The sequence below is a fragment of the Conger conger genome, chromosome 7, assembly GCF_963514075.1.
Source record: "Conger conger chromosome 7, fConCon1.1, whole genome shotgun sequence".
Classification (NCBI taxonomy): Eukaryota; Metazoa; Chordata; class Actinopteri; order Anguilliformes; family Congridae; genus Conger; species Conger conger.
In genome coordinates, this window is record NC_083766.1 from 31,948,661 (window position 1) to 31,961,734 (window position 13,074).

Consider the following 13,074-nt stretch of genomic DNA (forward strand, 5'->3'; position numbering starts at 1 on the left):
CTAGCATCTCTGTGTTAGCCGTGAGGTTGCAGTCGACTCCACAGGCCAATGGAGGCTGGATCACCACACAGCTGAACCAGGTGGTGTCACTCACCTGCCTGCTGGACACGGCCGACCCAGAGAAGGAGCTGGAGTGGTTCCGGAATGGGGCTTTAGTTCGGCTGGAGGGAGGAGACTCATCGGAAGCGGTCAGCCTCTGCATTAACCCCGTGTTCAAGGAGGACAACAGCGTTATCTTCACCTGTCAGCTGAAGAAGGACGCCAGCGCCAATGCCTCAGTACAGCTGGAAGTGCAATGTGAGTCCCCGCTGTAGAAAAGGACGTCGCACTGCCCCCATTTTGGTTTTTGGCCTACACATTATTGATGCATGAATACAAAGCTGACAACATCATTTGCTTATGTCAAAGATTCATGTCGCTGACAAATTAGATTCCAAACACCATTTGACTAACACTCGTCAAATATACTACGTTTTATAATCTCTTTAAAGTGTTTATGCTTTAAGAGAAAATCATATAGCTGGCTATAATGTATTGAAACAGCTATATATAATATGGAAATAAATGTATGCTGTTAAAATGTAATATTCCAACCATGACTCACCAGGGACACTGAAATGAGAAAGCAAATATGAGCTAAAAGGTGAGTCATCAGGCTCCTGTGTGCATGTGGGCCTGAGTTCCGTTGGCGTGGTTTCACCGGTCCACTCTGCTCACCCTGCTCGTGTGTGACCCCTACTCCCAGTTCCCCCCGAGCTGCCCAACAACGAGACGCTGGAGGTGGAGGAGGAAAGCGATGTGGTTTTGACGTGCGACGCCCACGCCAACCCCCAAGTGACCGTGACCTGGCTGCTGGATGGATCGGAGCTGGACATGGAAAGCGGAGGCTACGTGCAGGCCCAGGATGCGATGACCGCCCGCCTCTCCTTTTACAACATACAACGCAGCATCCACCAGGGAACATACAGCTGCACCACTCACTCCCCCAAATACGGAGACAGTACCAAGACATTCGAGCTACTTGTGACAGGTCAGTGCATCATTAGGCTTGGTGTTTTTGTGCACAGCGAAATCAAAGTGCTGAATCAACTGAGTTTATGAGTCTAATAGAGATAAATTTATCCTGTCATGTTGATTTTACACTGCAATGTTTGTTGTGCAGCTGGTGGAATACCACATATTACAGTATGTTAATGTGTTAAACGTAACATTTGTTTTATTGAATTCATTTAGGTAAAACCACATTTATGTTAATATCAGAGGCAAAATCACAGACCTGGTGTGCATTTATTTTTATTTAATGAATATACACTCACCGAGCACTTTATTAGGAACATTTTTACTTAATTACACCCGCTTATTCATGCGATCCAATTACCCAATCAGCCAATTGTGTGGCAGCAGTGAAATGCATACAATAATGTAGATACGGGTCAGGAGCTTCAGTTAATGTTCACATCAACCATCAGAATGGGGAGAAAATGTGATCTAAGTGACTTTGACCGTGGAATGATTGTCGGTGGTAGACAGGGTTTGAGTATCTAAGAAACTGCTGATCTCCTGGGATTTTCACGCACATTAGTCTGTAGAGTTTGCAAAGAATGGTGCAAGAAAAATCCAGTGAGCAGCAGTTCTGCAGACAGAAACTCCTTGTTAATGAGATAGGCCAGAGGTGAATGTCCAGACTGGTCAAAGCTGACAGGAAGGTGATCGTAATGAAAATAAGCACACATTACAACAGTGGTATGCAGAGGTGCATCTCTGAACACACAACACATCATAACTCTATCTAACTCTTTTTCTACATCATAACAGCAGTAGAAAAAAAAATAGGTCTAATAAATACTCATATAATAAGTGCTCACTGAGTGTATGTCAATCGCTTAAAACCACTGTGTTTTTCTGCTTAGCTGAAATAGGATGGTTGCCATCTGTTACATCAGTCAGGGGTGTTACCCAGTCTCAGTGGTATTTCAAACCTATAGAAAAGGTTTAGCCTAATCTGTGTCTGCAAAACTGTGTCTGTAATAAGGCATTTCTTATTCTGAACTAGACACTTTTACTGGTTTTACCCTCAAAGTCCATTGTGTAACAAATGGATACACATATCACAAAGAATTAATATCCCAAATTCATGATTTGATAATTAGACAGATTTGCTCTCAGCCAGTTAATTCTTTCATTTTTTTGTAATGTTCTCTATTGCAAGAAATTCCTTTCATCAAGAGGGTACTAATATTTATTGGTAGAATCACAGGTCAAATGAATGTGTGGAATGTGTGGAAATGTGCAGTTCAAGCAAATGCACAGTTCAACACAGAAGAGTTCAAGCTCAGTCAATCAGTCAATCAGTATGGTAACCCTGCTCAGAACCAGGCATGGTAAACACAGAGCCTATACTGACCTAGGATCAGCTTCTTCGTGGCTATATCCTAAGCCAAACCATTATGAGCCTGAAGGCAAATCTGATCCTGTGTCTGCACTCTTACTCTGAGACATTTTCTGAACACAGGCCCAGTTTTTGTTCTAATACTCCCTCACATTCCCTTCCTGCAGATAAGACCATGAAGTTCCCCTTGGGCCCCATCATTGCTGGGGTAGTGGTAGTACTCCTCACTCTTCTCCTGGCATTCATTTCAAGGTGGAAAAGAATCAAGCAGGTGAATGCTCGTTTGTTCCCAATGACCACTGTCAGTATACTGCATTTCCATTTGCAAACACTGAATGCAAAACTGTCCCCTCTTTCCTCAGTGCTGTAAGTAAGAGAGCTTCCCCTAATAAACGGAAGAAAAGCATACGGATTTGAGCCATTGAACTCTGAGGAGCTGAACCTTTGAAAATTGTGTTGAAGAAACCTTTGAAGAGCTGAAGAAAATGTCAAGCCAGACCTCTGAGCCTTAGACACGGATATGAGGAGGTTTTTATTAAGCAACTGGAACACTGGAAAAGCAGTCAGACCAGTACTTGCATTGATTTGATTTTGTTATTGCTTCTTAATGAAACCACAGGCTTGTAGGAAGCACTGCCACCTGCAAGACACACAATCCCAGGTGAAATTCCTGTACTCCTGATAAACCATTGTCCTAGTAAGATGTAACTACTCAACACATAAAATTATTGTGCAATGGTCCTAGAAGCCCATTCCACTTAAGTTATACATTGATTGTAGGGACAGAGACACACCTGATAGACACATTTCAGTGCTAGAGAAATAAAACCATTAAAACTGTTAAATATTGATACTTTAGAAGGACATGCTCAAGGACTATGAGACACTCATTGCACGTCATTCCTACTGAATTCCCACAGCAAGGAAATCAATAACCAGAGAGCAATGACACTTGTCACAGTGGGCAAGAGATTCTGTGGACATGGTGTACTTTCATACACAATTCAGGTACAATTAATTCCTTTGGCCAAAGCCACAGTACATCCCATGTGATGCCATGAGTCCCCTAATCAGCTTATTGAAGAAAAAATAAATAAATAATCCATTGTGTTCATATGCATAATAGTTTAGCTCTGTTCATAAACAATCTGCTTGTGTTCCAGTTAAGAACAGCTTAAACTTTCTCTGTGTGTACACTTTAACAGTTCAATATAATTATTAAAACTTTTCATTTTCCTGTTTCAGTCTTTCAATTTAAAATATTGTTATCAGTTCACACGATGTAGAGGAATAACGATCCATCAACAGCTCATTAAGGAGGCTAACATTATTAAAAACTCACACCTCTGCCAATAACTACTGTTTCTTGTAATTGCCACTATTAGACCCCAGGCAGTGCGCCTGTTCGTTACAGAAAAAAGGGAAAATGCAGTACCGAAAAGCTATTTTTGTGTAATGATGAGAACTTGGTCACTTGTTTCGGTATTCTTGGTAATGACGAAAATGCCAACCAATCAGATGGCTGCAAGGGTCCGCGGGCTTTGGGAGTGGTTGGAAGAGATCCGCCAAATTCAAACAGAGACAGAAAAGGGAAAAGTTTGGGGTTTTGGGAACCCAGAAATCGTGTGCAACAAAGTTAAGGTACAGTGCGCTGTATTATTTACTGTATGTATTTTTTTTATTATTGATATTTACTACACTGTATTGCATATTTTGTTAAGCGTTAACTATTTTATTAATTAATAAAATGTGAATGTAAATGAACCACTCCAGTTCAGGAACAGACTGCTTAGCAACGGCGCAGCTTCCGAATGCTTTGTGTATCGCAGTAGAGCTAACGTGAATTCCAATATTTTGGAATGAATTAATAACTGATAACTGGGAAAGCTATTTGATGACATTTACAGGAAAAGTTATTTGTTAGATAAGTGTTTAACCAGCCAGAATGGTGGGATTGGGACTTAAATGTGTGCCAGCTCGCTCGCTAGCTAGCTGACGCCCGAAAAATTACATGTTAAGTTAGCAAGCTAACGGTAGCTAGACTGCTTGTCGGGTGCTCCAAGTAGCCGATGCACTTTGTTGTTATTCTGTAGAATTTGTTAATTAACTTAGTTCCCACTGGCAATGCACGGATACAGTACCCCAATCTACTGCACTGGCTGGCTATCTAAGCTTGGATAGCAATAGCATCGTGTCGCAAATGGGACCGCACTCGCCAACCACGATGCACAGACTTGGCCAATGAGAAAATTAACTACGGAATAGATATAACGTTAATAACCAATGTCTGGATAAGCAATCTTAATTATTACGTACTCAATGAAGAGTGCTAGCGAATAGAATTCATATTAATGGGAACTTTCCACAGGAAATCATGGTCAGTGAAATAAGTAGCTAAATAGACGAAGCTATTAATTTCCGAGTTAGCATAGCATAGTTACATTGTTCGGCCTGGATTCGAGAGATAACGTTAGCTAGTCTAGCTAAATTTGTAATTTTCTGTGCGTTCAAGGATGTTCGGATGATTCTCTTCATATACAGTGGGCTAGATAGCTGACAAGCTAAACAAAAAGGTGTGAAGCAAAATTCTCGTAGTTCAGTTGGGTGTAGACATGGGTACATTTGTCTTGTATGAATTAACCCGTTTTAAGAGAATTGTGAAGTAGGAAGTGAATGTATAAACAATGGCACGGTATACCTTGGAGAAAATCCTGCTGAAACTTGCATGGCACCTTTCATATAGGTTGCACACACACACACACAAAGAGGTCAAGGATAGTGAGTGATAGTTCTTTGTATCCTGCTCTATATTAGTGGTTCCTTCTTCCTACACAGTTCAGAATGAGTTCATAAAGAAGCCTGTAGCCTGAAGCCTCAGTATTGAGATGTTAATAAACTCCTGCTGTCTTGCCATACCTGTGAATTGCTTGGCCATCATGTTGGGTGTCGGTGCAGTGGGACCTTCATATGGGACTACACCATCAATCATACGCATACTAAACTGGCCCCCCGCTAGCTCATGTACTGCTTCATCCTACATCGCCAGCAGGGAACCATTTTGTCATTCTGTGAGTGATGTGCTCTCCCCTGTGTCTCCTTGCAACAATGATTCTATCCTGCAGTAGCCCTCTTTATCATGCCTACTAGCCGTGTGCAGTCTAATGGAATTTGGTTTCTTACCAAATGTGGTAAAGTGTGGACCAAGAAAAGTGTGTAATGTGTGTAAAAATATTTTTAGTCATACTTTACACTAAGGTTCATGCATTAATGAATACATTAATTAAGCATGGAATTAACTTTTCATTAATGTGTTTAACCACTAACTAATGTATTATTTGCATGAATAAGTACGTTAGCAAACCGTAACAAACTTATAATTAGTTGACCTTTAACAAATACATTAGCATTAACACTAATGTTGAAATGCTACATTAATAAAGCTGTACAGCTGTACATTGGTGAATTAGTTAACTACATTATCATTAATTCATCATTATCATTATCTTGACCCGCTTATCCTGAACAGGGTCGCAGGGGGGCTGGAGCCTATCCCAGCATACATTGGGCGAAAGGCAGGAATACACCCTGGACAGGTCGCCAGTCCATCGCAGTTAACTACATTAGTTAATGCCAATTCATTTAAACTTATTGCAAAGTGTTTTTTTTTGGGGAGGGGGGGATGTATGTACATTGTTTACTTGAAGGTAACTAACTGATGTGTGATTTGTGGCTGGTCCTGCAGGAGCCTCATCAGAATGACTTCAGTGGTCCACGGGGTGGAATCGGTGGTGAGCTCCGTCTGGCGCACGCACGCGGTCCTGGAGGAGTCTGACGAGGCGGACAGCTCCCCCGAGGCGGTGGACCGCTTCAGGAAGCTCCGCTCGTCCACCTCCCTGAACTCCCTGCGCATGTCGCTACGGAAACGGCTGCCCCTGCGCCCCATTCAGTCCAACGTGGAGGAGACGCCCACCTGGGAGAGCCTGGAGGTGAACCGCAAGCCCGGGGCCGTGCGTCTCCTCACCCGCAGCGCCCGGAACTCCATCGGGAGTGCCTACCAGGTACACCTCCCCTCTCTTCCCCTTCACTGGGGTCCCACGGCCCCTGGAAGTCCTGGGAAATATGTTAATCCTGAAAAGTCAAAAATCGGCACTGTACAGCAGGTATAATGGATCCGACTTACTTGCCAATTTGATTACTTTTTTGCAGAAGCGCTTAGGTTGTGTTTTTATTCTCTGGACAACACTTCACTTGTACATGTAACTGAGGCGAATGAACAAACAAGTTCTTCTTGCCTGACAGGATTATGTAAGATCTTCATGTGAAAATGCAAGTAGAGGCAAAGATGAGTGAAAGTGAATGCAGGTCATAAGGCTTCTTCATTGAACTATGAACACTGCGGCTCCTCCATATCAACCCTGAATGGTTCAGCAGTAGCCAGCTTGTATGGCAGTATAGCATGACTTCTGCGTTTGAATGAGGCCATCTGAGAATCAAAAGTTGTAGTTTTAAGGGAACCATCTTAATCTATGTGTAAGGCTCCAGGCAAAGTGCTGATGTGCCGTCAAGACTGCTAACGTTACCTAATGTTCATTCACGTTCCCTAATGTTCGCCAGCGTATTCAAACTTTTTCTGTTCCCCAGGAACATTAGTTAACATTAGCTAACAGTTTGAAACATTAGCGTGACAAGCAAAAATGGCTGCTAATGGGGAGAACACAGAGATAACACAAGTTATTTGGCTTTTATAACATACTTTAATCAATATAATATTTGTTCTTACCATTTAAAATAAATCTCAGGTAAGCAATGAATCGGCTAGCTGGCATTCTAAGACCTAATTTGCATCCATTTTTATTAAAAAGGCGTTGCTGGAGAACTGAAAGGAATTCCAGCCGCAAACGTTCGCCGCTTTGACCGCACGTCTGGTTAACCCTGCCCAGCCGCTCACAGCCAGTGTCCTATAATACATTACATTACATTATTGGCATTTGGCAGACGCTCTTATCCAGAGCGACGTACAACAAAGTGTATACCCATAACCAGGGATAAGTTCGCTGAAAGACCCTAGAGGGATGTACAATTCCTCCTCCATCCACAGAAGCTGCAGAGGATCCGTGCCCCGAGGGAAGAGTGCCTAGTCGCTACCCCGGGCAGGACCCCCGACCGCCAGGAGAGCAGCTTGCCCAGGGGGAAGCAGGCCTCCCGTACCCCCTGCAAACCTCCCTCCGCCCCCCCGGCCGCCGTCACCCCCAAACGTGGCCCGCAGCGGACCCCCAGGTCGGCCGCCAAGAGGACCCCCCGGGCCACGCGCACGCCCAAATCGGGCGGGGCCTGCCAGGGTGTGCGGACGGGCAACTCCAGGAGGCAGCTGGTGAGAATGGCAGCCCTGAGGAGCCCGTTCGCCTCACCCAACACCGTGAGCAACAGGAGGTGAGGCTGCACGCTCAGCGTAACGAGAGAACTGTGCGCTATTAGAGTAACGGCACTGTGGAAGGGGTTACTGTAGAACAGAGAGATGGTTATATTTTGATGAACATGATCTACATAACAAAACTTCACTCAAATAACCTGTTCAAAGGAATTTTTAATTGTAATGGTAACGTATTATTAATTGATAATGCATGTCATATGTAGTAATTAATATTTAATGCATGTATGATATGCATGTAGTATATTTGATTGCATATTGTGTTTATGAATGTACTGTAGCTGTTATTTACAAGTGGGATGGGGTTTGCATCATTTTGGGGTTGCGTACGCTTGCGTTGCACTTTGAAGATTTATCTCCCTATAATTCAACGTTCCGGTATGTGAAATTCAGGTTGTTGGAGTGAACCTGGGGTGTAGGTTGCAATTGTGTGTTGATGAACATTGTGCTCCTACTCTCCCCAACAGGAAGTTTGACCGGGACCTGGAGTCTGTGTCCAGCGGCCTCAGGAAACTGAAACGTCTCTCTCAGGCCTTCGATGATGTCATCGGCAGGGATGACCGGTGAGTGGAGGCGAGCCTTCGGGGAGTTTCCCTTCATGTAAAGCACAATGGAGCCGTTCACAAAATATACTTTCTTCTCTTCTGTAAAGAAAAGTTGGGTCTGGCTTGACTGGTTTTTGCCAGTGACCCAGATGTAGGGAGCGGTGACCGCCTTGGGAAGTCGCCCTTATGTTTGACCCTCCCACAAAACATTTGACCCTTCCCAGAAAGTAGATCCTGTTTGTCTAGGAATGCCGCCCCTCCCCCCCCCCCTTTTCCCCCTCCCTCTGACCCCGTGCCTCCAACCGTCATCCTGCTTGGATATTTTAAATTTGAAATCTTCGTGAAGAGGGAGGGGTGGGGTTTTGGCAGGGGCCAGTCAGAGCCCCTTGATTTATTCCAATATAAATCATTTTAGAGGATATAAAGAAATATTAATGAATGCAATATGCAGACTCTGAGGCAATGTTTGTATTTCCTTTGCTGTTGGCATATAAAACTTGGTCATGCTTCTTGCTTATTTTTATAGTGTATACATAGGCGGTCTGTGTTTGCACTTTCTCATGATAAACTTTTCTTCCATTGGTAAATTTGTGTGTGTGTGTGTGTGTGTGTGTGGACTGTATGGATGACTTTCAGAGTATGGCCCTTTCCAAGGCCCCTTATCTTTCCAAATTCCACGCATTTCTCTCGCTGCCGAGGTTTCCGGGAGTCATCCTTCAAACCTACAGGAGCTCAAGGCTCAGGAAAGCAGCTGTATGTCAGTGCAGAGAAGCTGCAATCAGTTAGAGTTTGAAGTGTGTTCAGAAGGCTAATGTCAGCCCTTTCAGCTCCCAGAGTGCCGTATGGCACTCTCCAATGTAATTAAATCAATTATGAAGTGTTTTGTAGTAAAAAGAAGTGGTGTGGACTGTAGTGTGTTATTCACACATTTATTGATGAGGGATTGGTTGTTTCTACATACAGTAAAAGTAATCTCCATTTGGGGTTAAAATTCAATGAAAATATTTTATTGCAGGGTCATTTTTGACCCTACAGACACGGGGCACATGCGTAATATACAGACAACACAAGGGTTAAATGTGCTGAAACGGCAGGGTTCTGTTGTCTGTTCTAATTCCCTTCTGAGTACATTCTAATGTAAAATTCTGACCTTCTTTTCCCTTCGTCATCAGCAAGATCAGATACTCTCGTATAGTGGAGTAAATGAAGAGGTAAAGTGTGCCCACCTCTCCTTTGTCCTGGAATGTTCTCTACTGCATCCTTAATCCATAGGCCCAGCAGCTCTGGCTAAAACCATTGCAAAGGAAGTCTCGGACTGCATGGATGTGGATGTTTGTTATGCTGACATATATCTGTTTTGTGATCAGTTTGAAACCTGAACCGCTGCCTGCCATTAAACTCGACCGTGAATTGCATGGCCTTGCATGCTTTTGTCGTGAAGTAACTTTGGCAGTTTGTGTTTTGCTGTTCAAGAACTAATTTTCGGCCATACTCATTGGAGATGAGAGCTAAATGTAACCGTAAAAGCCCTAACCTCGTAATCGGCCCATCTTTTGTCTTTAAAGTTTTAATTTTAATGTAGAGTTTTTATTTTATTGTAATAAAAAGAGGTTGTTTAAAGATCTTTGGAGTCATGAAGATGAAGCGAGATGGCGTCCCACAGCTCCCCTGACCCGGGAGACATCCAGCTGTGTTTGCCCATTGGCTGTTTCAGGGTGACCAATCGGCTTTTGTTTTCTTGTTGGCGGGCAGGGTGGAGGCCGCGAAACTCTACCGGCGGGAGAATGTGAGCAGTTCCGGCCCAACGCAGAGTGACCAGCCCCTCAGGACTACCAGGGCCTCCATCCGATGCAGAACCCAGAGAATAAGGGAGACTGTGGGCAGCTGGACTAGCGTAGCTTTGTCCAACATCCATAAAACTGCCTAGAAGGGATGTCCTCTCTGAGTCTGTATCTCCTTGCCTGTCAGGCTGTTTACTCTAAGCGTGTATGTCATATACAGGGAAAATGTATTTTCTTATTGTCTATCTGTTTTTATCTGTGTTTGCTATCCGGTTCTGTCATATGTTAGCTGACTAACAGTTGATCACATTTTGTGAAATACTCTAGGTAAAACATATTAATAGTGTATTCTGGCATATACCAAAAGGGAAACCAAAGGTCAATTTAAGTCGAGAATCATTATCTGATGTGTTTTGATATAGAGTTGTAAGGTTTTTAGTCCACATGTTGATCACCTAGCTTATTAAACTGTGTTTTATAGTAACAGTTCTGTGTAAACCATTATGGACTAAGGTGCCCTATAGAAAACCCATAGAAAGGCTTAGGAATCACCATTCACTTCAAACGGTCATGTGTCTTGAACAATGTTTGTATGATCAAATACAACGCTGGCGTCGCATCCGTCTGCGCAGCTGTAGCGCAGTGGTCTCATCCGCCCATAAGGGGTTACTGCGGCCGTACCTTACATTACAGTTTCATCTCCTGCGCATGAGCAACTTACTACTGTTTCTCGCTTTGTCCGGAAATGATTATTGCTACAGCATTAATGCTTTGTTGGATGTCCGATTGACCTTCAGACAGTTTTGTGATTTTCTTTTTTTAAATATATATATATATATATATATATATGTGTGTGTGTGTGTATATGTATTTTTTTTTTTTTTTACATCCCCATTATGTTCTAGCTATACTGTTGTGCTAATGGCGATTCATATAATTTCTCAATATTTACTTTCAGTGAAGAAAGTTGAATATATTTCTTTTATTTCGGCCATTCCAAACTGTTCAGACTGAGCTTATACAGAAACTGTTGTAAAACCAGTTGACATCCTATTCTTTCCCAATTGTAATGTCCCCATTAATGGACAATTCCCTCTACAAGTATTCTCCTATCATTTTCAAAGCTTGGTCCTGGGGGACACTGGGTTTTGTCAAAGCCAATATCTTGATCAATTAAGTGATGTTTAAATTCCAACATACTTCCAGAATAGTGCCATTTTGGGCATTTATTCATTGAGTCATTGAACTTTTAATTCCTCCCAAATCATCCAATTTCAGTAACCAGGTAACCAGATGGCAATTTCAGCTATTTTGACCCCAGTCTATAGCATAATCAATTCAAAAATGACTGGAATCGTTTGTCATACAACTCATGGCAGCGAATGAAAGCATTCGTTAATGTAACTGATTAAAATCCAGGATGGGAATGTGGAGCATTTATTCTTTTTGGCATGCAGAGCTATTTCTGGCATAATGTGACCTTAAGAGGGCAAGCCATCCTTCAGTAGACATTAAGTGTTTAATTAAGAACAATTATCAGCCCATTACTTTTCAGAGGTTGTGATTATGATAAGAGGGAAAATCGGCACAGTGGGTCCCCAGGACTGAGCTTGCAAACTCCTGCTCTACATTTTTTTTTTTCTTCAGCCTTTAATCATAATCATAAACATTAATATGAAATGTCATGAAGACATTGAAGCATTGTATATGGAAGCATATTACCGAAATATATAGAACTAACACTAAGTGTATACGTGAAATTGTTTTATAAAGGAATTGTATATTTTTGTACGAGTTTCTGATATGGTTTTGGTTGCATGTCATTCTAATCTGCCCAGCCAAAGACCTATTGTTACAACCCCCCTCCCCTTAAGGCCAAAAGCCATTAAAAAAAGCAGTTGCTGCTAACTGTTTTATTTCCAATGCAAGTCACTCTGCAGGTTTCAAAGGCATTTACACACTTGAATTGATCAACTGTTAAGGACATAATTGACGTGGCCTTGGTGTGCAATTGAAAGCCTCTGTTCAACATCAATGTTACACAAGTCTATTGCTTTCCCCACTAGGCTCAGTTGATGGAGGAGCAACGGTAATGTTGCAGATCAGGTTGTATGGGTTTTATAGTGTTATACATGGGTCCTGTGGGGACTTTAGCCTTTGGCGTGTATTCTGGCAGCTGTACCCACTGACAGGTAACTTATCAGCCACAAATTCTTTCCTCTTCAAAGAAATATGTTACCCGCTGATATTGTACAATAAATCATTCAATCATTTATTTTATACCGTGTTTCAGTGATCTTGTAGCTGCATGACTATGTAAATGTGTATGTATACTTTCACCATTTGTATCAAACTAGTGAAACAAATGGCTCATGCAGTATGTCCTTTAGGGTTTTCCAGGTGAGGAATCGAGAATTTTTGGGAATAGGCTTGGGAATCTTCAGGCTTTGAAACCTTTAGTTTTAAAAACTTAAGAGTATTTATAATGTGTCAAATTCTTGAATTGTTTTGCAAAGTCTGTATGATATACACTCACCGAGCACTTTATTAGGAACATTTGTACTTTATTATAGCTACATATTCATGTGATTATCTAATCAGCCAATTGTGTGGCAGCAGTGCAATGCATACAGTCAGGAGCTTCAGTTAATGTTCACAGCAACCATCGGAATGGGGGAAAAAAATTTGGGACAGGGAGGTTTCAGTGTTTCAGAAACTGCTGATCTCCTGGAATTTTCATGCACACTAGATTGGCAAAGAATGGTTTAAAAAAAATATAAAAATCCAGTGAGCAGCAGACCAAAACGCCTTGTTAATGAGAGACGTCAGAGGAGTGGTCAAAAGCTGACAGGAAGGTGACAGTGAAACAAATAAGCACACATTACAACAGTGGTATCCAGAAGAGCATCTCTGAACACACAACGCATCATA

General features: G+C 42.3%; 2 protein-coding genes across 2 annotated transcripts in view; both read left to right on the top strand.

Annotated features, from left to right (window-relative positions):
- Positions 1–3,241, top strand: part of tmigd1 (transmembrane and immunoglobulin domain containing 1) — a 3,269-nt gene extending 28 nt beyond the window's left edge. Inside the window, exons 1-4 of the mRNA XM_061249376.1 lie at positions 1–297; positions 746–1,030; positions 2,557–2,660; positions 2,752–3,241. The exon at positions 1–297 is cut by the window's left edge and continues 28 nt beyond it. Of these exons, the coding sequence (XP_061105360.1) occupies positions 1–297; positions 746–1,030; positions 2,557–2,660; positions 2,752–2,763 (698 nt within the window). The 3' untranslated portion in view covers positions 2,764–3,241. The remainder of the gene's footprint in view (positions 298–745; positions 1,031–2,556; positions 2,661–2,751) is intronic.
- Positions 3,242–3,948: 707 nt separating this feature from the next.
- LOC133133824 (protein PIMREG-like) lies at positions 3,949–12,423 on the top strand. Its single transcript, XM_061250065.1, has 5 exons — positions 3,949–4,030; positions 6,132–6,447; positions 7,488–7,819; positions 8,285–8,380; positions 10,115–12,423. Exons 2-5 carry the CDS (start codon positions 6,145–6,147, stop codon positions 10,287–10,289), a joined length of 906 nt encoding a protein of 301 aa, XP_061106049.1. The 5' UTR covers positions 3,949–4,030; positions 6,132–6,144; the 3' UTR covers positions 10,290–12,423.
- The last annotated feature ends 651 nt before the right edge of the window (positions 12,424–13,074 follow it).